Consider the following 25,481-nt stretch of genomic DNA (forward strand, 5'->3'; position numbering starts at 1 on the left):
AGGCCTGGCTTGGTTTCCTCCTCCAGGGAAAGCAGTCTCGGGCCAGCAGGACAGCACCTACCCTGGACAAGCACACCAGGCTGCCGGGGCTCCTGTCCGCAGCTGGAGCATGACTCTGTCCCACATCGGCTAATGTCCATGAACTGGTCCTGCCCCCCAACACCGTCCAGGCAGGCAGCAGCAGCCCAGCCCAACCCCTCCAAGCATGCTGGGGGCAAGGGCTGTTGCCGTCCGCAGCGGGAGAGGACATGAGGCGGCACCCAGCTTGGCACTCGGTGGCTGAGGCCTGGGCAGCTCTGAGGCCCCGCAGCAAGCTGACATCTGACGGCAGGCCAGGTGCAAAGAGTTGGAGCAAGCAAGAAGACCACCAGGCTTGAGCAGACAGTGGGGTGGGGGCAGATGGTTCCAGAAGCTGGGACGAGCGCCCAGCCACATCCATGTAAGCGCCAGCCTGCCCGTGCAGCAGACCCAGGTTGGTGGCCTTGGGTCTGTCCCTAGACAGTCAGTCCCAGGCACACATGTGGGCACCTTGGCACAGCGGTTGTCACTTCCCAGACGTATTTCCACAGGGAACACGTACTGTTCACCCTCCTACACACTTGGGAGCAAACTGTTCAAAGATGGGGCCACTCGTCCCCGATGGGTTATGCCTAGTCCTGGACATCTGTGTGCTAATGAACCATGCATCCTCCCTCCATTCATTCAAGAAGCACCACCAGGTCCTGCCCACTGAGCACAGTCCCCAGGGACAGGGGTGACACGATCCCACGGAGCCCGCCAGGGTGCAGGCAGGATGAGAGTGCCCAGCACAGTGGGGCCAGCGCTGTTCCACAGGGCGCAGGAGGAGGGGTCCTCTGGTGGAGGCTTCGGGACCCTGTGCTCACCTTGGGTTTTCAGGACCAGCTGGAAACCCCTGTGAGCTCTGCAGCCGCAATCCTTTTTTCTAGAGCAAAACCTCTGATCTCCTGAAAATCACACGTCAGAGACAAGTGATGTTCAAAAGACACAGAAATGCCCCACTCTGGGGTCTGGTTTGTATGGAGCCGGGGACCTCACAGCTGGAGTTCCGGAAACATCCACATGCACACACACACAGAAGTCTCGGCAGCAAATGACACACACAGACACCACGGTGCTTAAACACAGATTTATTGCAAACCGACACTGGAGAGGGACTTCGCAGACAGGCACCCTGCTCTCCGCGGACCTCGGCTGACGGAGCTCAGTGGCCGATTGGCGGTGGCCGTGTCTGGAGAGAGAAAACACGCAGGCTGCACCGGCTCCAGGGCCCAGGCCGGCAGCAAGGGTCAGAGGACACCCGTGAGGACAGCCCACCCTCCGCCACATGGACCAGCACCTCGGCCCGGCCCACCACTCCCAGACGCCGGGGAGCCACTGTCACAACAGGCAGGATGGGCAGAAACCAACACTGACTATAATGTCAGACAGGGGAAGACAAGGGACCACAGAGTCCACGGCTCCCCAATCTCCCAAGTAGCTGGGGTGCGGGCACATGCCGCACCTCGTCATGCCAGAAGACCCTCACGGCGTGGTCCAGGGCCCAAGACCACCCAGAACAGTTCTAACACAAGGCGCCGGTGACGTGGGACAGGCGTGCACATTCCAGAGGCCCCGAGGACGAGTCTCAGCAGCTCCATGACTGGCCGCAGAGCCAACTACAGGAGACAGGGCTCCGCATCCCCGAAAATGCTCCCCCCCTAGCGACCTGGTATCTGCACTTCCCTTAACGGCACCAGAGCCACCCGAGACTTCCCAGGGATATTGGGAAGGAGGCATTCAGGTATCTCCACCCATTTCTGGCCTCCGGGAGCCACATACCTGCCCCCACAGGACTGACGAGCCAGTTCCCACCTACTCGGGTGATGGGGGCTGTTCCCAAAAGGACCATCACCCAGAAAGGAGTCCCTGTCAGCCGGAAGGACAGAGCCACGAGGGGAGGCCCCGGGAGACGCGCTGGCCGATAGCCCAACACGCCGCGGTCCCGGCTGGTGGAGCAGGGGCACAGCAGACACAGGAGAAGGGGCGCCGCACTCTGCTCTCCCGAGGACACCCAGTTGGCTCTCTGACAAGAACCGGGTCCCACGAGAAGACATGGAGAACAGTTCCTGCTGTGCCTGTGGCCACTCGGGGCTGTGTCCCCAAGTTCAGAAGCAGCGACCAGGACCCACCTTCTGCTGCTCTGCAACGGGGCTGAGCAGGCAGCGGACGCATACAAACGCCAAGCGACACCACACGCGCACAGGTGCAGGAAGAGGTCACGGCCAGGGCGCCCCCCCACCCCCCGCAGGTCAGCAGCTGGCCTGGCACCCACGCCCAGCCCCCAGCACGAGGAAAGCAAGCAGAGCGTGCGCACAGCAGCCAGAGGAGAGCGGGTGGCCGGCGTCCCGCTCACCCCGTGCTGCTCCCAACAGTCCAGAGATGCAGCGCCCGGCACCGCGGGTCCACCCTGGAAAGGAACGACGGCGAGGGCAAACCCGCCAGCAAGTCCCTGGCAGGAGGGAGCCCGGGGAGCGCTCCCTTTCCTCTGGGCACTAGAACTGCACGGCCCCCGGGGAGATGTTGAACATGGCCGGGTCGAATCGCTGGCCTCGGAAGGGGGAGCCCTCAGCATCCCAGCCCTTCTTCAGCATCTCATGGACTTTCTACAAACAGAAAACAGACAGAGGTTAACGCACGGCCCAGAACAGGACTCGTTCCCATCCTCTACACAAGGATCTGCCGTCCCTCCTGCCCGTGCCCCCTCTCCCTCGGCATTAAGCTCAGTGGTGCAGCCACGAGCATGGCCGGCAAGTCCCAAGGTTAACGGATCTCTGCCAACCTGGGGTGCATAACCACACCGAGGGCCTAGAAAGCACCTCAGCCCCTCACAGGCCCAACCACCCCTCCTCTCCAGCTCCTGCTGCCCCTTCCAAGCCCCTTCCCCACCAGCCACTCTCTGGACAGGAGCCCCAGGTGAGCCCTGACCGCTGGTGAGGACTGTGTACTGGGGCCACCCAGGGTCGTCCAACTCCCGCTACCCCCCCACTGCACCCCCAGGCCCTGTCTCCTCGGGAGCCACCAGCCAGTCCTGCTGACCCCCTGTCCCCAAATTTCCTACTTCTCCCGGGGACCTGCTTCCCTCTAGTTCAAACGTCCATGGCCATATGCTTCCCCAGATCTGGCTCCCTTACCACCAGCTCCTGGCACAGTGCTCCTGCCTTCATGCTCGTGGTCCGAACCCGCTCCCCACATGATGCATCCCTCACAGCCACGTGCGAGGACGGTCCACGTGTGTACACACCCTCCCGAAATCGCTGCTAAGCCCAGAGGAGTCCTGGACAGCAGTGCTGGTGCCAGCCATTCGAGAGTGGGTCACCTGGCCGAGGGGCACAGCAGCCCCCGGCTCCCCCATGTGGGCTTGGAGTGCCCGACATGCACGTGCCCCAGGGCCACATGCTGCCCCTGGCACACGTCAAGTCCTCGTGGGGCCCCCCTTCCGACTCGAGGCACAGAGACCTGTGAGATGGCAGCACCGCTAAAGCTCTTCTTCAGATACGTCCCTATCAGGTGTCTGTCCCTGGGCCCGTCGGTGAGAGCCTCCTGCTCCCCACGCAGGTGTATGTGGGCCTGGGAGCCCGGCCACTTGCAGGCGGCGGTGCTCGGGGCCCCTCCATGGCCCCGAACTCACACAGCTTTCTTCTGGTGGCCACAGGCAGCAGTCCCATAACGGCCCAAGGCAGTTACCAATGCCCACGAGGGCAAGGCCCCCACCTGCGAGCTTGGCTGCGACAGTGGGAGACACAGGCCATCTCAGCCCCTCCAGCCCTATAGGCCCAGGTGGTCAGGGAGCCTGACCAGGGGAAGGTTCGGAGACTCGGGGCAGGAGGACTGAGGCAGCAGTCCTGAGGAGGACTGCGGGATTGGGGCCGCAGCCCTGGTGCCCGAGCCACCCGGCCACCTTGGACACAAGCTGGCACCAGCACCCGCTCCTCTCAGGGGCGCGGGAGTCCATGACCCAGCCAGCCCTGCCCGACCGGCGTGCAATTGCACTCCCTGAGTGACTGCCACGGGAACGAGGCTGTCTGCATGGGGGCCCTGAGGAAAGGGCGGCAGGAGCAACACCGGGAGAAACAGTAAGGACGCCTCAATCCTGAGTGGCATGGGGGCTGTGTCCACACAGGTAGAACGAACGAGGAACTCCGCCCCCGCAACACGGGCCCTCGCCACTGCCCATCACGCTGAGAAGCGCACACAAGCCGGAGGGAAGCGACCCTTCCTCGCCTCAGCGGCCACACAAGGAAGAACAAGCGCGCCCAGCCCACCTGCATTCCCGCCCCCGGCACATGCTATGCGCTGTGGACCTCTGCCTATGCGTGGTATGGACGACCTCTGCCCACGCGGACCCCTCCTGCCCCTCCTCTGACGTTGCAAGGGGACTCGGAAGGATGCTTTCTTTCATCCCGTGGGCCCTGCAGCAAGGCTGGGCCTGGCTCCCCACAACTCTGCAGAGGGTCCTCCTGGGGCTTAGGGAGGGGCTATCTGGGCACCTCCACACCCCGACCCCAGACAGCCGGCCTCGCGTGCGCGGTCCCACATCTGTGTGGCCCAGCTGCACGTCCCAGCCTTGCCCCCTCAGGCTCTGGAGCACAGTGGAAACGGCGCCCCGCCCCACAGCCCCGGCAAGGACCCCGCGGCATACCCCCCCGCCCCCCGCCCACCACCCAGCGGCCCCCAGCGCCCCCACCCACACACCCCTCACCAGCTCATGGCTCTGCGGCTTGCCCTGCAGCTTTTGGTGGTAGTCGAAGGTGAGCCTGTCCAGTACGGCGTGCTCCTCCTCGTCCACCGTGGCCATGGAGCGCTCCTTGTTGATCTTGTCGATGTCGATGTGCTCCTCGCCCTCCAGGACAGCGCTCCACCAGTACTCGCCCACCTTGCTCAAGCTCACCTGGGACATGCGGGCACACAGCGCTCCGTGTGGGGGAGGCTCTCGTTGCCCGCCACCCCGGATTCTCCCAGAGGCGGAGGACCCGTGGGTGTGAGCGCCCCACACCTGCTCTGCGGCCGGGACCCCAGCCTGGCCCCTACCCCGGCCTCCCTACACCGCCAGGGACAGGGGCTTCCATCCACATCCTTTTCCCTTGTCCTTCTGGCTCACCCACAACACCCCCAAGGACCTCTCCTGCTTCCAGCACAACCCCAAAGCAGGGTAGCGCACAGACAGGACCCAGACAGCATGCTTCCCTGTGGGCTGGTAGCGGAGCTCCTCAGGGGCCAAGAATGGGCTGGCGGGCGGCCCACTGTCCACGTAGTCTCCAAAAGCACGAAACCCCCAATCACACCCTGAAGGCTGGGAGGTAGGGCAGGTAAGACTGGCCTGCGCCGGGTTAGCTGTCACTCAGAGCAGCACCCCAAGGAGAGGAGGGTTCTTGGCCAAAGAACAACTGTGACACCACAGGCCCGGAACTGGCCCCTATCAGGGATGGCTGTGAGAACACCATGTGCCTGAGCCCAGCCCCCCCCCCGAACGTCGGCCCTGGCCACCAAAGCAGGGCTCCATCCCAGTCCTGCAGAAGGACTCGGGGTGCAGGCACAGAGGCAGGGCAGGCCACACAACGAGAGGGTGTCCGGGTAACAGCAGGGTGTCAATGTCCGAGGATGGAATAAGCCTCTCCCGTGCTGAGTACCCCAGCGGGTGTGGGGCGTGAAGACGGGAGGATGAGGCCATGGGCTCGGAGACGAGGGACTGCTCCCTGCCAACACCACGGCCGGCGTCTGGGGTAGACTGGATTCGCAGATGCTCCGTTTAGCCGCTTCTCCCGGACTCTGCTCCTCAGTAACCTGACCCAGACCTCTGAGACCCCAGAGTCGAGAATGCAGCCCCCCTCCACCGAATACAGATCTGGGTTCCAATGCACGAGAACCTTCGGGGGGAGAGGCCTCATTGTTCCTGCTGTTCCTGGACGGCACTCCGAGGCGCTTCCAGGCCGCTCTCCCTCTGGGGGACAGAGACCCTCAGGCTCTTCCCACCTGAAGGCCCCCTGTCATCACCTCTGTAGAGGGCACTGCACACATCCCAGAGTTAGCACCTCACACGCCTGACCGTGCAGGGCTAAGGGCAGAGCTGCTCTGTGGCCATCAGCCCCACCTCCCAAGGCCACGGCAGGGGTCAGCCTCGCACTGCCAGGAGCCCCGCTGCCGGCCCTTCTACATGGATGGAGAACCATGTTGCAGGACAGTCCGACTCTGCAAACAAGGAGCTCCTGGGCCCTGCTACCTGCACGGGCCCTTCGTAAACCCAACAGAACCCAAGAGAAGCCCAGCATGACCTTTAAAAACCAGCGGATGGTTCCAACACAAGCAATTCAGTGCGCTGAGCGCTAGGTGCGCAGCAAACACCGCCGCTGTCTGCTTCAGAACACCATCCTCACCCTGAAAGGAGCCCTGCACCACCGTGTCATCATGCTCCCCTCCCCCACCGCGCACACCAGGTGCCCTGCCCCCGGCTGCTTGCACTCAGTGGGCTATCCCCACGGTCTGTCCGCGCCACCCAGCGGCCACAGTCGCAGGCAGGAAGGGGCGCGCTGCTGTGGTGCTGGTTCATGGTTCCGTGCCCGAAGATGCCGCCATCCTTCCGCGTGCCCGTTTCCCAGTGTTTTCCTAAACAGCTGATCGGGAAGCGCCACGGTGTTGACCATCCCGAGCACCAAAGGCCTTTAGGTGGACGGGTTTCCAGGCTTCCAGCGCTTGCCAAAATGCAGGGGTCCCCAAGCCCATAGCCGGAATGAATGATCCACGCTCTGTGACCTTGCTGGCCGCCGAGGAGACAAGCAACAGGACAGCACTTCTCACCAGGAGACCGAGCGGGACAGAGGAAGGTGTGTGGGCAGCCCAGCCATGGTAAGTTAGAGTTGCGCAGGAACTGGTGGCCCCACACACGGGTGCAGGAGCACGTCTGCTGGCACATGGCCAAAGACTACGGTGAGCCTATAGCTCCGCTGCCGAGAACCGATCTTGAGGGGTCGACCTAAGTCATCTGAGAATGTGGGGGCACAGCCTGCACGCACACACTCGGGGTCCACGGAAGACACACGCTCGGCGAGCGCTAAGCCGGGCAGGGACCCGCCCTAGCAGAGGGGGCCACCGGCACCACCTGGGGGGAAACAAGGACAGGGCGCTGGGGCGCCTCTGGGACAGCATGGCACGGGGGAGGCACTGACTCCATGTCTCCGAGCCGAGAAAGGAGCCTGCCTGAGAGGCAAGGAGCCTCGTTTAACATTCCTGAGTGTGGGAGGGAGGGAGGCAAGAGCTGTCATCCGGTTTTAGCTGCCACCCCTGCCTGCTGGGAAGCCTGCCAGGCGTGTCTGATGCGCATCCACTCGGGGACGAGGGCCTCGCCCACTGGGAGGTCAGAGGCACGGGGGCCACAGACTCTGGGTCACCCTTCGTGGTCCATGTGGCCCTCAAGGCAGTTTTGCCCCTTGGGACCCTGTATTCTCTGAGTCCAGAGGGCAGAAGTCCAACAATGAGGTGTTGCAGAGGTGGGCTCCCTCCCGAGGTCTCCAGGGACAGGGGGCGGCTACATCTCCCCAGCGTCTGCCTGTCTTCATGCCAGTCCTCCTGCACGCCCTCCTCTGTCCCCAGCCTCCCTCCTGTTCTCTCGTAAGGTCCCATTCGCAGATTCCAGGCTCTGGCAAGGACACTGGAGCTCGCTGCGGCCCGCTACAGCCCTTGGCCCTTGACATGTTCCTCAGCAGATCTGGTGCCCATCACAGGGCCTGGCCCTGAACCGTCAGCAACCTACAGATGTCAGCGGACGGACCAACCAAGGCTCTCAACCTCATCCTAACGGTCAGGAACAGAGCTCCCATGCGGCTGACGGGACTACCAAAGCCAGGCAGTGCCAAGCGGAGCTGAGATTTGCGGCAGGTGTGGCAGCTCCACCGCCGGCCCCCAAGGCCCCAGGGACGTGGCACATGCTCCCGGCAGCAAAAGCAGTGAGGGTCTTCACGCGTCAGAGCAACGTGCTTGCTCAGCTGTGGTATCATCTCAGATATGCGACCCCAAACAAATGAGCCACAAAGCCCAGAATATGGCCCATGGTCGGGAGGGGAGGCAGGGAGAAGCCCCACCTCCCACGGGCAGAGCATACCCGCTCTGCCAGGGCTGTGATGACAGGCAAACTCGGGGGGAGCACGGGCAAGTGGTGAGGCCCTTGCACACGCAGTGCCAGCTGCTGACAGTCAGGCTGCTCCAGGGCCTGCAGGAAGGAACCCGTCCAGCGCCCGTGCACCCGAGGGCTCCCACACAGTCAGCGGGGAACATTCCCAGAAGTCACATTCATGAGCAGGGCCAAGTGGCCTCTGCCCGCGGCCAGCTCCACCTGGCTGAACTTGCAAACTAGGAAGGCCAGTGGCAGCAGGACACCATGCAGGCAGACGGGAGGAAGGCCTCCCTCGGCCACACAGGGGCTCCCCCTAACCCCCTCCAGGGCACCCTGCAGCCACAGCCGGAGGCAGAGAGGGGGAGGAAGCAGGTGGGCTCTGGGGCAGGGGTCGGGCTCCACCTTGGGCGAGTCACAACCCTGTGGTGCATCCGTGTCCCCGTCTGGGAGACGAGCTTCTGGGAAGTTAAACAGGCCCCAAATGCGCTCGAAGTGGCAGCGGGGTGACAAGAAGCTCACCGTCTGCCACGAGCCATAGCTGTGTCCAGGCGCTTGCACACAGAACGCAGAAAATGGCAACATGGCCGTGACGAAGTCACAAGTCATCTCTACCAGCCGAAGGCTGGACCAGATGAGCTCAGGGATCCCACAGCGGTAACAGACAGTACGCGGGCGGCGACCCTGACGGCCACCAGGGCAGCGGCCAGGAGCCTCAAGCACCAGCGAGCGTGCAGCCAGCCCACATGTGCAGGGCTGCTGCTTCACACATCCTGGCAGTGGTGTCACGGCAGACCGCGTGCTGCTGGCTTCCTGGACGTGCTCCTCGTGGGCGCACAGCGACCAGGTGCCCTGGGCCTCCCTCAGGGGCGCTGCCCGGGAGCCACTCCGCCCTGTCCGCGGGCAGCAGCACCCTGGATCTCAGCTCTCGTAGCTCCACTAGGATGGGTTGAGCCTTCGGCTGCTGGGAGGCTGGGGTGCGGTGCTGAGGAGACCCTGACTTTACCTCCCACTGCCCCGTGAAGCACAAGGCACGCCAGGCCTGTGCACGCACTGTGCAGCCGGGAGAGCCCAGAGATACATGGGGGAGTGGAGATACAGGGCCGGAACATGGGAACAGTTCAGGTGTACCAGGGGACACGGAGGCGTGGCGTGATGACGAGAGGAGCAGAGCCCCAGGACAACTGTCCCACTCCCCCAGAGAGGAGCAGGGGCCCAGAGGGCAGGGCTGGGCGCAAATCAAGGTTGAGAACAAGAGCAGGTGGACTTGGCCTGTGCCCATGACCTGGTGTCCTCATCACTCAGAGGGCCCCATGAGTACTCCCCAGCACCCCTGCACGGCAGACCCTTCCCCACGGGTGCCTGGCCCGTGAACGTGAAACTGAAACTTCCCTTCCCTGCTTCCAGCGCATGTGAGGAGTGGGTCTGTATGAAACCCTGAGGTTCTGTCATGGACCTGACCTGGTCTGTCCCTGACGAACTAAACCCTCTCAGCAGACTGCATGTGAGGCTCTAAGGAGGGGCACGAGACCACCAAAGACGCCTGGAACGGGAGCACTAGAGCTCTCTGCTTGGCTTCTCCAGCCCCAAGGATGCAGGCCGCTGAGCACCCCCGTCAAATGACCTGTGTGAACCTGCCGGCTCCGCACTCTCCGGGAGGACGTCCGTGAAATTCGATCTGCCTTCCAATTTTTCACTCATTTGGTTCTGCCTCAGATGTAACCAGGTCGCAGGCGAGCGGAAGCCTCTGGGACTGAGGGGGCATCCCACGCAGGCACAGCCACGCTCTGGGGGTGACCCCGCAGGAGCTCCGCTGTGGTCACCACGTGTGGCCACCATGGGGGGCAAGGATGGAGGACCAGGCACTTCACCTTCACATCGGCTCCACTCCAGAGAACCACCTGCTGGGGCCCCACAGGGCCAAGGCCAGCAAGGGCGCCCCCGAGCTGTGCCCCGGACAGCAAGAATCCAGGCCTCGCAGTGGTGCGGCCCCTACCCCCTCCCTGAGCTCCAGCACTGACACCCACACTCACCAGGACGCACTTGCCAGGCTCCAAGCTCCACAGGGAGCTCTCAGTGTTGACCTTGTGCGTGAACTTCCCTTCCATGAGGACGTGCTCCCCATCCTCCTCCAGCACAGCCACCCGGATAGAGCTGCTGCTCAGGGCCACCGAGACCTAGAACCGAGCAGAAGGGAGTCACTCTGCTGGGACAGTGGCGCCCGGCACATTCCCAAGCAGAACCTGGCTGCAGACCACAGAGGAGCAGGAGGCAAGGCCGTCCTGGGGGCCCACGAGCATTCTGGACAAAGAGCGTCCCACCCACCCAGCAGCACGGGAGCAGCCCGCACACCACCAACTCCTTCAAGAGAATGTTACTGGAAGTTCTGTTTCAATATGCGCAATGACGATGCATGGAAAACTGCTGGTTTTCCAAGGAAATCCCTTCTCCAAAGGGGAGACCAATGCCCATGGTGGAAAGCAAGCATGGCTGGTGCAGGTGTGGGGGTGCCTCCTACCCCCATCTTGCTGTCAGGCCTTGTCAGCAGGACAGCCCCGGAGGATGCCCAGGAGAGCCGAACCCCCACATGCCTGCCCGGTCTCCAGCCGTGAGCCACTGTGCCCTCCACCCCTGTTCTTGAAAAACCCAGCCTCTCAGTTCACCATCCTCTCACTGGGGACACTTGAGAGACTGTCTAGGACAAGTGTCCCCAGTTAGAGTCTCTCCCCTCTTCCCCGTCATCTGTCTCCACAACCACACTGGGCCCTGCTGGGACCCTGGCTGGCAGCGTCCAAAGCTCGTGAACACCTGGAGGTCCGTCAGGTCAGTAACTGGAAGAGGAAAGAACGCAGAACTCGTCGCTACACCATTTCAATTCTTTGTAAACTCTAAAATGTGCGTCTGTACTGCAGAATCTTTTCATGACAGCGTCTGCAAAATGCGTGCATTACCCGAACAGACACTGGAAGGGAGAACTCGGGCCCATGGCAGGGGGCCTCCATCTGCTTTTGTTTGGAGATGACCCTCCCACATGGCTTGGTAAGTGCTCACTGAAAGCTCGTACGGCACTGAACAGAAACTCTCCAAGTTCTGGAGGACTGGAGCTTAGCTCCCGCAGCCTAACTGCATTGCAAATGCCCTCCCGTGGAAGACGGGCCACGGAGGGCTGAGGCTCTGGAATCGGCACCCTCAGGCGGCTCTCTGGCAAGACAGCAGGAGCTCCTCCTGGACTGAGCGGGCAGGGACGAAAGAGCTCCTATGGAGTGGAGTGACCCACGGCCCACACTGCGCCCAAACCCGGGGCAGGGGTGTCCTGTGGGCACAGCTGCCCCCTCACCCCACCTCTGCAGGTGTCCCGTTCACTTGGCTGGCTCTGCAAAGACATGGGCCCAACTGGCTTACTCGGCATCCCATGGCCAACTCAACAGCAGCCTGGCACACTCCCAGACGGTGTCCCTGACCATGAACTTCGATGTGCGGTGGAAGCGCCCCAGGAGCAAGCTCACTTTAATAAAATCCTCCCAGCCAACTTTACATAACACGGTAATTTCCAAATTTGGGCAAGCTTCTCACACTGCAAGGCTTGCACAACAGGGGATGAGCCAGAGCACCAAAGGGAACCCAGACAGGAGACGCTTCCAGTTCAAGATGTCACGCTGAGAAGGGTGATCGTGTGTGTCCCAGCCTCTGTGACCCACAGAAACGAAAGGAACAAGGCACAAAGAGAAAACCGCCCCCAGACAATGCAAGGGAGGAAGGAGGAAGAGGAAATGAGAAGACAAGGAAAAGAGCAGGACCGGGCGAAGGGTCTGCAGGTCTGCATCTGAGAGCCTCAGCTGCAAGGGGCTTCTGGCTGGCAGTCAGTAGGTAGGGAGGACGGGAGCAGAGCCTCTCAGGTTCAGCCCTGGGACAGCTATCGCAGCCCCGTTAGAAGGGACAGGACCCCACTGTGGTACAGACCAATGGGGGCTGTGCTCCAGAGACACCGACCAGCAGTCTGAGGGGACTGTGCGGGCGGTCGGCCCCATGTGCTGTAAGTAAGGCTAGCCAGTCGACCCCTCAGCTCTCAGCAGCCGTAGAGTAGCAGACCTCAGATACATAATGGAGAAACCATCAATACCATCCACTACTCGAAAGAATGGAGAAGATATATTTTTTAATTAAAAAAAAAAAAAAAAAACTACCAGGGAATTAAGAAAGGCATTCTTGGGGCACCTGGGTGGCTCGGTGGGTTAAGCCTCTGCCTTCAGCTCAGGTCATGATCTCAGGGCCCTGGGATCAAGCCCCACATTGGGCTCTCTGCTTAGCAGGGAGCCTGCTTCCCCCCTCTCTCAACCTGCCTCTCTACCTGCCTCTCTGCCTACTTGTGCTCTCTCTTTATTAAAAAAAAAAAAAAAGAAAGAAAGAAAGGCACCCTTAAACCAGCAACATTAAAAAACAAAGACTTAAAAAAAAAAAAAATAGACTACAGGATGAAGAGGAAAAAAGGAAATTCTAAACTATTTCCAGTATATATCCTCAGGGAGCAGGGAGGTGTGAGAGGTGTGACTATGGAACTAAAATGAAATATGAAACTAGAACAATCACATACACACACCACTTAGAATTAAATACACAGAGGCTAAAACAGAATCTCAAAAAATAAAAAAGACTGGAAAACAAAGTCAAAAAACATGAAGATAGAGACAAGGACCAATCCGGGCAGAGAGGGCGGGGAGGGTGGCAGGAAACCATCCAGCAAGACAATGCTCCCAAGTGGAGGAAAACGTGCCTTCGGACAAAAGCGCACCAAGAGCTGTGCAGAAGGACCAAAACACGATGCGCTCAGAACACCAAGAATCCGAACTACGGCCCTAAAAATTCCAAAGACCAGGGATAAAAGTTTACTCACAAGAACCTGAACAGAAGAGATCTCTAGAAACACCAGACACAGAACGACAGGCAGGCAATGCCTTCAATCTGCTAAGGGGAGAATTTTTTTGAAGTTAGATTTGCATTCACACCCAAACCATGAAATATGGGGAAGTTTAAAATAACAATTTAAGACATTCAAGAATCCCTTACTTATAACGTACCTTGAAAAAGTTCCTTGAGGCAAAAGCCCAACAAAATGAGGGAAAAAACCAAACCAGAGGAAGACCTGGGGAGAAAAAGGCCAAAGGCACAAACGCCCATTAAGAAGGTCAGTGGGGGCCTAGACCTCCTGCACAGCATGGTGACAGCAGCTCACAACATGGTACCATGCATGCAGAAGCTGCTAATAAAGAAGAACTCTGACACTCTCATCGCATACACACAAAACTCTGTACAGTCACAAGTGTAACAAATCCTACCGTGGGGACCATTCTGCAATACAGATATCAAAGACTTATGTTATACCCCAAAGCTAATACAGTGTTATAGGTCAATTATATCTTAATAAAACTGGGTGTGAAAGGAAGATCCAAAAGGGATCCAAAACACTGAATTTAATCTAGAAGTACAGTGAATGGAAGCTCCAGGATGGGAGCCATATAGCAGAACTGAAACACAACTGGTCCAGACTGGAATCAGAGGTGACAGGACTTCAGGACAAGCAATTCTAGACAAATACACTATACTAGGGAGTCTGGATGATTTGGACATTAAGACGAAAGGATACTATTTTTTACAAGTTAAAAAAGAAAGCAAGAAACACCAGGAAAACAAAAAGCTACCCAAGAAATTCCTGATCCAAAAATGAAAATAGTAGAGTAACACCTTCAAAAAAGCTCTCTTTCAAAAAAGCAACAAGAACATTGGCAAAAACTGTCAATATGTACTTTTTCTGAACTTTGGAAACTAACCAAAGGTTTGCAGGAACCTAGAGAGCATTTATTCATGAAAAACAAGCTTTATGACATTTTAACTTACCCCTAGATCCATTCTCACTCTCTAGCCCCTTGGTAATCCACATTCCCAGTACAGCCTGGCAGCCATAAGAGAGAGCAAAAAGAACCTAGAGCTCCTTCAAAGCTTCATTCCCAAAGAACTGATGACTTGAGCTGTGGGATGGTTCCCTAGAAGACCCCACTTGCTAGGCTATTTTTAAATGGACTCAGAAAAGCCTTTTTCCCCATGAAGCATTTGTTGAAAACAATTAGAGGTAAGTATTTTAACTTCACAGCTGACTGAAATAGTGAATAACAGCTGAGGCAAATAAAAGGAAAAGTTGTGGAATATCAGGTCCATGAAGATTTTGAAAACTTGGGACACATGAATGTGCAGACCATGTGTAGGCTTAGAAAAAGCCCTTTGGTGAGGTCCTAACCTCTCACCACTGGCCAACTTTGAGACTCAGCATACGCAAGTGGAGGCTAAGGCAAAATTTTCAACTGCCAGGCTAAGTGTTAAAGGCAAGCCCTCATATGTACGTGGAGTCCCTTAAGAGAGAAATTCACTGGTTCTAGATGTTTAAACAAAGTCTGTCCAATCATTTGCTGATCACTAAGTTCACCAAGTAGAGACTTTACTGACCACACACAATAAAGAATACAGACTTTGGAAAACTAGTTCAGAACAGTCATCAAAGAAACCAAGAACAATCACATCAAGTACCAACAGCAACAAACCATGAGGAAAAGGGAGAATCTGAGTTCCAGAGTTGCCACGTTGTTATTTAAAATGCTAATTTTCAACAAAAAATGACAAGAGTCACTAAAATAAGAAAAGATAGCCCATACACATGAAACAAAAGCAAACAATAAAATCTGTCCCCAAGGAAGTCTAGCTCTGGACTTAGTAGAAAGTCTATAAATCAGCTATTGTAAATATACTCAAGAAACTAAAGAAAACCATGTGTAAATAACTAAAAGAAAGTAAGAGAATAGCATCTCATGAAGAATATCAACAAAGCAAGAGATACTACTTTTTTTTAGAAAAACCAAATATAAATTCTGGAATTTAAAAGCAACTGGGAAAAAAAACTGAAGCAGAAGTTCTACATGAGGATCTCAAAAGTAAATCACAGCAGTCAGAAGAAAGAAATCGGGAAATCAGAAGTTCAGACAAATGAGATTACTCCATCTGAGGAACAGAAAAAATGAACAGAGCCTCAGAGACCTAAGGGACACACTAGGCACAATGCACACAACAGAGCCACAGAAAGGAAAGTGAAAGGGTAGAAAGAATATATGAAAAAAATGACTGAAAACACACATTCATGAAGCTCAATGAATGCCAAGCAGGATAAATTCAAAGAGATCAAGACCTAGATGATCAAAATCAAACTGTCAAAAAAGCTAAAGACAAGGAAAGAATCTTTGAAGTAGGATGAAAAGCAACTTCTCACACAGGAGGGCTCCTCAACAGAGTAACAGCGGATCTGGCCTGAGAAAGCACACGAGCCAGGGCGCCTGGGTGGCTCAGCTGGTGAAGCATCTGCCTTTGGCTCAGGTCATGACCCCATGTGGGGCTCCCTACTCATCGGGGAGACTGCTCCCTCTCCCTCTGTGCACCCCTGCTCCCCTCTCATGTTCTCCCTTTTTCTCTCTCAAATACATAAATAAAATCTTGAAAGAAAGAGAGAGAAAAAAAAAAGAATGAAAAAAAAAAAAAAAGGAAGGAGTGAGCCATGCAGGCTAGAAAGCAGCAGGCGGAGCAGTCAAAGGATGACAGGAAGGCACGTCAGCAAAGAATTCTGTATCAGGCAACACTATCCTTCAAAGATGAAGGAAAAATTGAGTACTGCAGATTTAAAAAACAAACAACAACAACAACAAAACCCTGAGAGAATTCATCCCTAACAAGCCTATCTTTTCTTACATAACCCCTGCAAGAAACTAGAGAAAGTTCTTCAGACTGAAATGAAAGGACACTAGATAGTAACTTGAATCCACATGAAGAACTAGAGTGTGCTGGTGAAGATAAATATAAAAGACAAGGTAAGTATACCTTGTGTTAACTCATTCTCTCCTATTTAATTTAAAACAACTGTACCCCAGGAACAGAGAACAGAAGTTATCATATAAAAGCCAATTCTGGGTACACATTAAAATTAAATCGTATTGATCTGAAACATGAAACAGATTGTAATCCCAGAGAAAATATTAAGACAATAACCAAAAAATATAGTTTAAAAAAAAAAAAAAGATGAGAGAATTAAAATACTATCCAGGGTGCCTGGGTGCCTCAACCGGTTGGGACCTGGGTAGCTCAGTGGGTTAGAGCCTCTGCCTTAGGCTCAGGTCATGGCCCCGGGGTCCTGCATCAGGCTCCCTGTTCAGCGGGGAGCCTGCTTCCCTCTCTCTCCGCCTGCCTCTCTGCCTACTTGTGATCTGTCAAATAAATAAAATCTCCTAAAAAAAAAAAGTGCCTAACTCTTGATTTCAGTTCAAAGCATGACCTCAGTGTCCTGGGATTGAGCCCCACTTGGGCTCCACACTCGCAGGGAATCTGCTGGAGATGCTCTCTCTCCCTCTGCCCCTTCCTGGCATGCTCTCTCTCTCACTCTAAAAAAAAGAAAAAAATCTTAAAAATCTTAAAAAGTAATAATAAAAATAAATAAAATACTACACTAGAAAACTGTTATTTAACATAAAAGAAACGAGGGGGAAAAAAGAACAAAAATTTCAAAACTTACTACAAAGAAACAATCATCAAAACAGTGTGGCACTGGCATAAAGGCAGACGTACAGATCAACGGAATAGAATTTAAAATTCAGTAATAACCCTACAGATTCGCAGTCAGTTGATTCTAAACAAGGGTGGCAAGACAACTCAGTGAGGGCAAGACTATCCTTTCTAATACATGCATCAGTGACAAATGGATACTGACATGCAAAGAATGAGGTTAGACAATTCCGTCAAACCCTGTCTAAAACTGAACTCAAAATTAATCAAAAATCTGTATGTAAGAGCTAAAACTATAAAACTCTTAGAAGAAAACAAAAATGTAAACATCCATGTTTCTTAGCTAATGGTTTCTTAGATAAGCACGAGCAACCAAAAATAAATGAATAAATACATTATAGACCGTATCAAAACTAAAGATTCTCTTGTGCTTCAAAAAACACCATCTCTGGGACGCCTGGGTGGCTCAGTGGGTTAAAGCCTCCGCTTTCAGCTCACGTCATGATCCCAGGGTCCTGGGAACGAGTCCCGCATCGGGCTCTCTGCTTTGGCAGGGAGCCTGCTTCCTCTTCTCTCTCTCTCTGCCTGCATCTCTCCTACTTGTGATCTCTGTCTGTCAAATAAATAAATAAAATCTTTAAAAAACAACAACAACAACAAAAAAAAAACCCACCATCTCTTAAGAAAATAAAAAGAGGGGCACCTGGGGGGCCCAGTCAGTGAAGCGTCCACCTTTGGCTCAGGTCAGTGATCCTGGGGTCCTGGGATCGAGCCCCATGTTGGGCTCCCTGCTCAGCGGGGAGCCTGCTTCTCCCTCTGCCCCCCACTTGGGCATGCTCTCCCTCTCTCTAAGTAAGTGAGTAAATAAGTAAATAAATAAATAAAATCCTTTAAAAAGAAGTAAAAACATAACTCATGGAGATGGAGAAAATACTTGTAAATTATCTAACAACAGTACAGTATTTATACTTAAAAAGAACTCTTAAAATTCAACAAAAAGACAATCCAATTTCTTAAAAAGTCAAAGGACTTGGGGCACCTGGGTGGCTCAGTGGGTTAAAGCCTCTGCCTTCGGCCCAGGTCATGATCCCGGGGTCCTGGGATCGAGCCCCACATCGGGCTTTCTGCTCAGCAGGGAGCCTGCTTCCTCCTCTCTCTCTGCCTGCCTCTCTGCCTACTTGTGATCTGTCTGTCAAATAAATAAGTAAAATCTTTAAAAAAAAAAAAAAAGTCAAAGGACTTGAACAGACCTATTTTTTTAAAAGAAGATTTATTTATGGGGTGATGGGTGGCTCAGTCAGAGAAGCGTCTGCCTTCAGCTCAGGTCATGATCCTAGAATCCCGGGATCGAATCCTGCATCAGGCTCCCTGCTCAGCACGGAGTCTGCTTCTCCTACTCTTTCCCTCACTCCACTTGCGCTCTCTCTCTCAAATAAATAAATAAAATCTTAAAAAAAAATAGAAATACAAATAAAGATTTGTTTTAGAGAAAGCATGCAAGAAAGTGTGCATGTGTGAGTTGGGGGGAAGGGGGCAGAGAAAGAGGGAGGAAGAATCTCAGGCAGACCCCGCTGGGTGCAGAGCCCGACCAGGGCTCGACCCCACGACTCTGAGATCACGAGCTGAGCTGAAACCAAGAGTCAGACACTTAACAAACTGATACACACAGGAGCCCCCCAAATAAAATTACAGGGCATTCGTAACGGCGGATGGAGGAAACAGCCTCAGTGCCAATCACCAGGGGACTCGGTCTGTGCCCAGCTTGCTGCCAGAAGGGACAGAGGCAGATGGGAGCCTGGGTGCAAGGGGCTGTGGGCTCAGGGCACCCGCGGGGTTCTGGCAGCCTGAGCAGGCCTGCTTCAAGCATGGGGATGTGGCAGCCGGTGCCAGAGCCCGGAGCCGCCCAGCATGGCCCGCACTGGGAACGGGAGGCAGAAACATGTGATCGTGTTGGGGGCAGGGAGTGTGTGACAACAGACGCTCCTACTTGGTCGCATGCATGTCATTTGCCAGAACATCCCGGCAGCTCACACGTGATGCTGGGGTCTGGGCAGGCACTGGGAGAGGATAAGAGGGTGGGCATGGGGGAGACACGCTCGGCCACCCGTGCCGGCGCTCTGCAGAGATGAACGTCCTGGGCGCCAGGTGCCACACATAGCAGACGGGAGCCCGGAGCCTCCGCGCCCAAGGCCGGCTCTCCAGACACCCTCCAGGATGGGAACTGGGGTTTGGAGCTTCCAGACAAACCCCACCTGCTGCCCCGAGCTCAGGGGAAAAGCAGTGCCGTCCAAGACATGCCAGAAGCCTGAGCGCTGTTCTGGAAGGTTCCTGCGAAGACACAGACGGCGTGAGGCACAGCTGTGAGCCCCCCGGCCGGCAGGACGTCGCCCGCTGGCGAAGACCAGCCCCACCGCAGCAGGAAGCAGCGCGCTGAGGAGGACAGGATCTGCCTGTCATTCGGCTACTCAGCCAGGACTCTGTAGCAATGCCATGACACTGTCCCCCGAAAGGCCGCAGGTAGACAGGCAGGGTCCCGGTCCCCACTCTGCCACTGTTCTATCAGACGGTCTGCGGTCTTGGCACCAGCCAGACAGGTTTAGAACCCCAGTCTCTGGGCTCCGGCATCCTGGCACTGCAATGCTAGCACTTGGTGCCAGACCAGGGTCCCACCCGGCCCCAGCTGACACGGGCGACACAGTGACTCCTGTGGTGACCACGCAGCTCCTTCTCCCCGCTCTGCACTGAGGACAGGGATGTCATTTTCCTCAGCAGAGTTGACCGCATCTCTCTCCCACACGAGACCAGTTTCACTGTGAGCTCTTTCCCGGGTCGCCAGCCGACAGGCTGCGGGACGCCTCCCGCACATGCTCTCTCCTGTCCGCCACTGCCCCAGAACCCAGCCCGGAGAGGCGATGCTCTGCAGCTGCGGGGACGGGCGCAGGGGCCCTTCCTGAGCACATGGTCTGCCCCCTGCCGCCCCCACCCACCAGTGTGACTTCGTCCCCAAAAGGCCACGATGACAGCTGCTGTCACAATGACATCTGACAGGTGCCACAGACAAAACCCAAAAATAAACACTGCTCCCAGGTAGCTGTGACAGGCACCTCAGGGGAGATCGGGAAGGCAGCCAGTCTGGAAGAATGCCGCGACTCAGAGGGAAAAACCCTGAGACCAGCAAAAGCCAAGACACACAAACGTATTCCCAAGTTTAAAGTGAGTCAAGGCAAAAGCGCCCAGATCAGGGGCACCTGGGTGGCTCAGTGGGTGAAGCCTCTGCCTTCAGCTCAGGTCATGATTCCAGGGTGCTGGGATCGAGCCCCACATCGGACTCTGCTCTGCAGGGAGCCTGCTTCCTCCTCTCTCCCTGTCTCTCTCTGCCTGCCTCTCTGCCCACTTGTGATCTCTGTCAAATAAATAAATAAAATCTTTAAAAAAAAAAAAAAAAGCTCAGATCACTGAAACAATGAGAGACCACAGAGTTTTAGGAGCAGGCTGCCACATGGGAGTAACTCAGAGACGAGATCCCGAGCGTCCTGGTCACAGGAGAGACCCCGCGCCCGTGCAAGGCGACAGGCGTCCGCCAGACTGGCCGCAGACCGGGATCGAATTGCTGAGCGGCATGTCTGACCCCAGCGCGTCAGCCGCATCCCGGCTAAGAAGACCAGACGCAACGCTGACCTGACAGGACGGCCCTGAAGGAGGCGGTTTCCCGCACGTCAGACTTGGGGCCACCAGACAGGCTGGCAGCAGGCATCGCACGGATGCGGCCCCTCCGTGTGCCACCATCAGCACCAGGAGCGCGGCCGGCCCACGACACCTTCGCTGGGTCACTGTCCACCATGGCCTCCAGGGCGCACCCCAGGTGCCACTGGCAGTGTAGACCACCCAGTGTAGACCAGGTGCCCTGAGCCAGTGTAGACCACCCAGCTGCCAACAATCACCACCTGAGCCCCACGGCCGTCAGCTGCAGAGTGGCCATCTCGTCCGAGTCCTGGGGGCCACCACGGGCCCTGTCAATGTCTCCTGCAGGAACAAGCAAAGCCCAGGGCTGCCCTTGGTGAGAGTGAGGGTGCATCATCCCAGAGCTCAGGCTACCGGCATGGCAGGAAGGGTGGATGTGACCCCCGGCTACAATGGCCTGTCCCTTGGGCGACGTGGTAAAGGGCAGCAGGAACCCTGCGATACACGACTCGTGGCAGAGCAGAGTCAGGAAGACACACTGCCATCACCAGCAAGTTCACCTCCTGGGCAAAAAAGACAGTGGGAGAGGTCAGGTCCTCTGAGTCTCCAGAGCCAACAGAAAATCACTAGTTTTGGGCCAGGTCTGACAAAAGTTCTTTTGGAGAAGCTCCAGAGGCTCATGGATCGGTCAGGAGACAGGAAGTCAGCGAAGTCAGTAGCACATTTCATAGTTCCTTCACCTGTGCACTAAGCAACCCCACCAAAAAATGAGCCCTGAATCAACACCTGCCCCCATAAACCCTCAGAAAATGCCAGGCAAAGTGCTCCCCCAGGAAGGCCACCTGCACCAGCTGGCGTGACCTACCAGCACCAGAGGGGACAGGGTCAGCAGAGCCAGATCCTGTGCAGGTGACGCAGAGTCGCCAGGTTTTGCTTTGGATCCCAAAGTCCACCTGATCGGGGTCACTGACCCTGGTGAGAGCTCCTCGGACAGGGTGGAAAGAGGGCTGAAGGGGGAAATGAGAGACAGTGCCATGACCGCCAGCCACATCTACACAGAGCCACAAAGCTCATGTAGCAGAACCGGCTGCCTTCACCAGACACTGGCGGGAGGCAGACTCCCGCACGCAAGGCGGGCCCGTTCCAGGTAGAGCCTGGCAGTCCGGGGTCGGGACGCGGAGATGGGGAACTGGAGGGCCGCGCACCGCCCAGCCTGGTTCACACATATCCAGACCAGCAGAGGCCAGTGCCACTTCACGTGGCAGTTGTTTCCAGAAAACATACACGCAACTCACGCAGGAGCTCTGCTTCACGTGCTCTGGGACCTTCCCTTGGAAAGAAGCCAACGGGGCTGCTCGGACACGTAGGAAAGCAGCATGAGCTTCGGAAGCTGACACCCCCTCGCCAACCACGGCCTCACACAGGCCATGGCCACCCAGACACGCTCCAGCGCGCTCCGTGTCCGGGCCCAGCCAGAGTGGCAGACAACGGTAAGCTCCCAGTGTCAACTCAGGAGGCTGAGCGGGCCCTCGGCCTCACTGTCCCGCCTACGGAACATGGCAGGCGCCGCTCCCCTCACAGGCCGCAGGCTCGTGTGATGCCTGCAGCAAGGATGCACCCCAGCCGACGGGCGTGAGAACGCTCTCTGCTCACCCTGCTCCACAGACCACGTGGGGCTGTTCCCTTTAAAGTGAAGCCCATCTACTTAAAACGAGTAAACGCGTCTCCTGCTGAAAGATCACATTTCTACTCACGCTTGCGGAGGTGGGGAGACCACCTTGAGCTGTGAGCACCACCGGTCCATGGGTTATCCCCGCAGAGCCAGGACTGGGCGGCCACATGCCACTGCAGAGCCCAGGGGTCCCTGCTTGGGACATCACCTTCTCCCCGTGAGACGGGCCTAACGACCACCCTGCGTCCTCTGTAGCGCTTCCCGCAAAGACACCGTGCAATGAATGACCCACAGTACAGCAGTGGCCCCGAACTGCCCGCTACCAGGTATACCCACGCAGCATGGCAGGGCTGGTGGGCGCGTCTGGAAGACAGGGTGGCCACCCCCGATGCCTCTGCCCAAAGAAAGAGGCCGCGCGGAGAAGCCAGAGGAGCCCCGTGGTTACCTGCCTGCCCTTCACCACGTGCTTGGGCACGGGCACCTTGAGCTCCAGATCGGTGTAGTCCTGCGACCAGGTGTAGTTCTCGCGCACGGCTCCGTTGTAGCTGTCAGGGTTTCTCTGGAACTGCTCCTGCCTCCTGCGGAAGAGTGACAGGTGAGATGCGCCCGGCCTCCGCCCCATGCCAGCGGCCCCAGCTGCATGCCGCCCGCGGGAGCGCCGCAGGCACCGACCGCACACCGTCTCCAGCTCCCGAGACGCTAAGCCCGAGAGGCACAGTTCCTGACCCTCCTACTCGGGCTTCCCAGAAAACCGCGGGGAACAAGAGACACCGCAGAGAAGCCCCTGAGGGCAGCACCCTAGGGCTGGGGACAGCATGGCCCACAGCATGCCGTGCCTGCCGGGCTTCCCAAAGCTCCCTGACCAGGCCCGTCGCTCACCAAAGGGCCGCAGTGACCAGTCCGGGCTCCTGCTTTCGCACCACCTGCTCAGCAGGGCCTCTCTTCACAGCACAAGACAACCACCTCAGCCCGCGGCTGCTCAGCTCCCACCCTAACCCACCACAGCCCCGGCTTTCTCCTGGGAAAGAGCACGCAGCGAGGGCAACATACGGAGCCACGGACTGCCCAGAAACCCACCCGCCGCACCCCTGGATCTGCCGGGCCGGCCCAGTGTACGCGCACATGGGCCTGGCCAAGGTGCAACAAAATACAGTACAGCCTGCCATGAAACCAAACGGCACTAAGCACAGCAAAAACAGCATGTTCACAGTACGTGTGGACTCATGGGCCCACGACGGCGAGTTTAACGCCTCAACGAAAGACAGAAGCCCAGTCACAGAGGCAACCATCCCGACGACCAGTGCAGCTCAGCCACCATCCCCAGCCCTCTGGAAGGAAGCCCGGCCAGCAGCCCCGTGAAGAGACACGGCATCGCGAGGGTCTCGGGGGTGCACGTGCGCACACGTGGAAAAGGCTCGGAGCGCACGCACCCAGGCCCTCACCTCGGCCAGGTGGCGGTTCACAGGGATGCACTTTTTCAGGCCGAAGCTGTAGGACAAGAACGTGTTTACCTCCTGTGGGTATGCCTCACATGCCTTACACACGAGCCTGGGCATCCAACACGGCCCAGCCCGTGGGGCTGCTAGCTGGCTCCCATTAGGAGCTGAAATGTGACCCCCTCAAATCCAACGCTGTCCTAAGTTCCAGCACCTCAGGATGCGCCTCACTTCCAAGTGACAATGAGGTCAGTGGGGCCCTGAGCCGACCTGTACCTCACCAGGACACGAAGATGCGCACAGAGGGACGTCGGCAGGAATGCGGCTGTGCGGCCGCAGGCCACAGGGCTGAAAGACGCCAGGACGACCCTCCTCAGAGCCTGGAAGGAAGCTCGGAAAGGAGCCGTAGAGAGCAAGGTGGAAGAAGCACCACAGGTCACGGCCACGCACGCTGGGCATGGAGGCCATGAGCACTCTGCCTTTCTTCTCTGTACCTTTAGGCCTCACTCAAGCTCCTGGCAACACAGATGTCTAATCAAGAGAAAAACAGCTCTCTTAGAGGGCAGGCAGCCGCCTGCCCTGCAGCCCACTACCAGGCAGCTCTCGCACCAGCCTGCTGGCGTCCCTGCAGCTGGGACGGGGCCAACGAGACAGCACCTGCACCCCAACCCGCTCTAGCGTCCGCTGCGGCTCAGAAGCTTTCATCAGACGGACGTGCTCGAGTGTGCAGAGAACAGCTCCAGCACACCCGGCCAGGATGGCGCCAGGAGACATCCTCCCCACACAGCCTTTTCAATTGCATGTACTAATAATGAAATCAGCAACGCTACTAAAACACATACTGAAGACACACACAAAATAAAGGCTAACATGGCTTTGCACTTGGCAGAAATCCAGACAGAAGCCCTGGGACCTCTCAGTGGAGAGCAAGCTCCATCCCACATCCAGCACAGAGCCCGCACCGGCTGGGGTCCCCACGACCCCTCAACTGTAAGGCACAGCAGACGCTGCCAGAGACATCACAGGGCCACACCTGCTCAAGCGGCCCCCTGCCCGTGGGGCTGTGCCGAAAGCGTGGACCCAGAGGCGGGCTCCCACACAGGGGCTCTGGCCACGCAGCACCGCAGGCCGGGCAGCTAGGCGGACCCCTGGCCAGCTTACCCCGAGCGGACCTGCAGCCTCCTCCCCATGGAGCCAGGCACACGGCTGGGTGCTTTTTTTAACACTTGGAATCCACATTCTCTTTAAATAAAGTTGATTATTTCCAGCCAACGATGAGTAAAAATAAGCCTCCTGTCATGTGCAGGTGCTCTGGGCCCCTCTCGCCTTGTCATCCCTGCTGGGCCTGCAGCCACACCCCTGCAGCTGCCTCTGAGTACACTGGGGGTGGGGAGAGGGGAGGGGAAGAGTGAGTCAGCAGCCAGGGTGCAGACAGGCCTCCCCGCAGCGCCCACATCCGAGGAGCCCATCAGCCCCATGACAGGCTTCTGACCGGGTGTTAAAGGAAACGTGAGGCCAGGCTCCCTGGCCTGCACACGTGGGAGCTCTGCTCAGCCCCTCCCTCCACGTGGGCTCCGGTGCGTGGCAGGCACCCAGGGGCCTCCTTCCTCCCGCAGGCAGGAACAGCAGTGGCCAGGAGGAGACATGGTGGGGAAAGGGGCCACAGGCCCAGCATGAAGGCGTCTGAGCAGAGGCTCGAGTGCGCACAGAGAATGGGGACTGCTGTATAATGGGATGCCCGGGGGCCATCCTCATGCCCCTCCCCAGCTTGTGGGAGTGCAGGTGGCTCCCTGGAGTGCACCTAGTGGGAGGGACTGGGACCTGAGCATGTGCATGTGCACACACGTGTGGGGGGCATGGGGAGCGTGTGCATGTTTAAGCAGTAAGATCTCTCTCTTCCCCCACAGCTCCATCTCTCCCACCACATCCAGCGCCCAGACAG

At 57.1% G+C, this 25,481-nt stretch overlaps 1 protein-coding gene and 1 long non-coding RNA gene across 5 annotated transcripts in view; both read right to left on the minus strand.

Annotated features, from left to right (window-relative positions):
• Nucleotides 1-1,133: 1,133 nt before the first annotated feature.
• Nucleotides 1,134-25,481, minus strand: part of NUDCD3 (NudC domain containing 3) — a 56,865-nt gene continuing 32,517 nt past the window's right edge. The window contains exons 3-7 of one of the 4 annotated variants that reach the window (XR_014300918.1): nt 22,549-22,681; nt 10,195-10,338; nt 4,760-4,948; nt 1,523-2,663; nt 1,134-1,249 (exon numbers count right to left, since the gene is read on the minus strand). Coding sequence is in view for 3 of the 4 variants with exons in the window: in XM_082692090.1 (XP_082548216.1) it covers nt 2,553-2,663; nt 4,760-4,948; nt 10,195-10,338; nt 22,549-22,681 (577 nt within the window). In the remaining variant the exon portion in view is untranslated. Of the gene's footprint in view, nt 2,664-4,752; nt 4,949-10,194; nt 10,339-22,548; nt 22,682-25,481 lie in introns of all 4 variants that reach the window. The other 3 variants (XM_082692090.1, XM_082692091.1, XM_082692092.1) reach the window with 3 other exon arrangements.
• Nucleotides 10,854-16,437, minus strand: LOC309844816. The gene is made up of 3 exons (XR_014300920.1): nt 13,237-16,437; nt 13,053-13,120; nt 10,854-10,992 (listed from the first exon to the last, which is right to left on the minus strand). It is a non-coding gene; the product is annotated as an uncharacterized lncRNA (long non-coding RNA).

Source organism: Mustela nivalis (assembly GCF_964662115.1).
Source record: "Mustela nivalis genome assembly, chromosome: 12".
NCBI lineage: Eukaryota > Metazoa > Chordata > Mammalia > Carnivora > Mustelidae > Mustela > Mustela nivalis.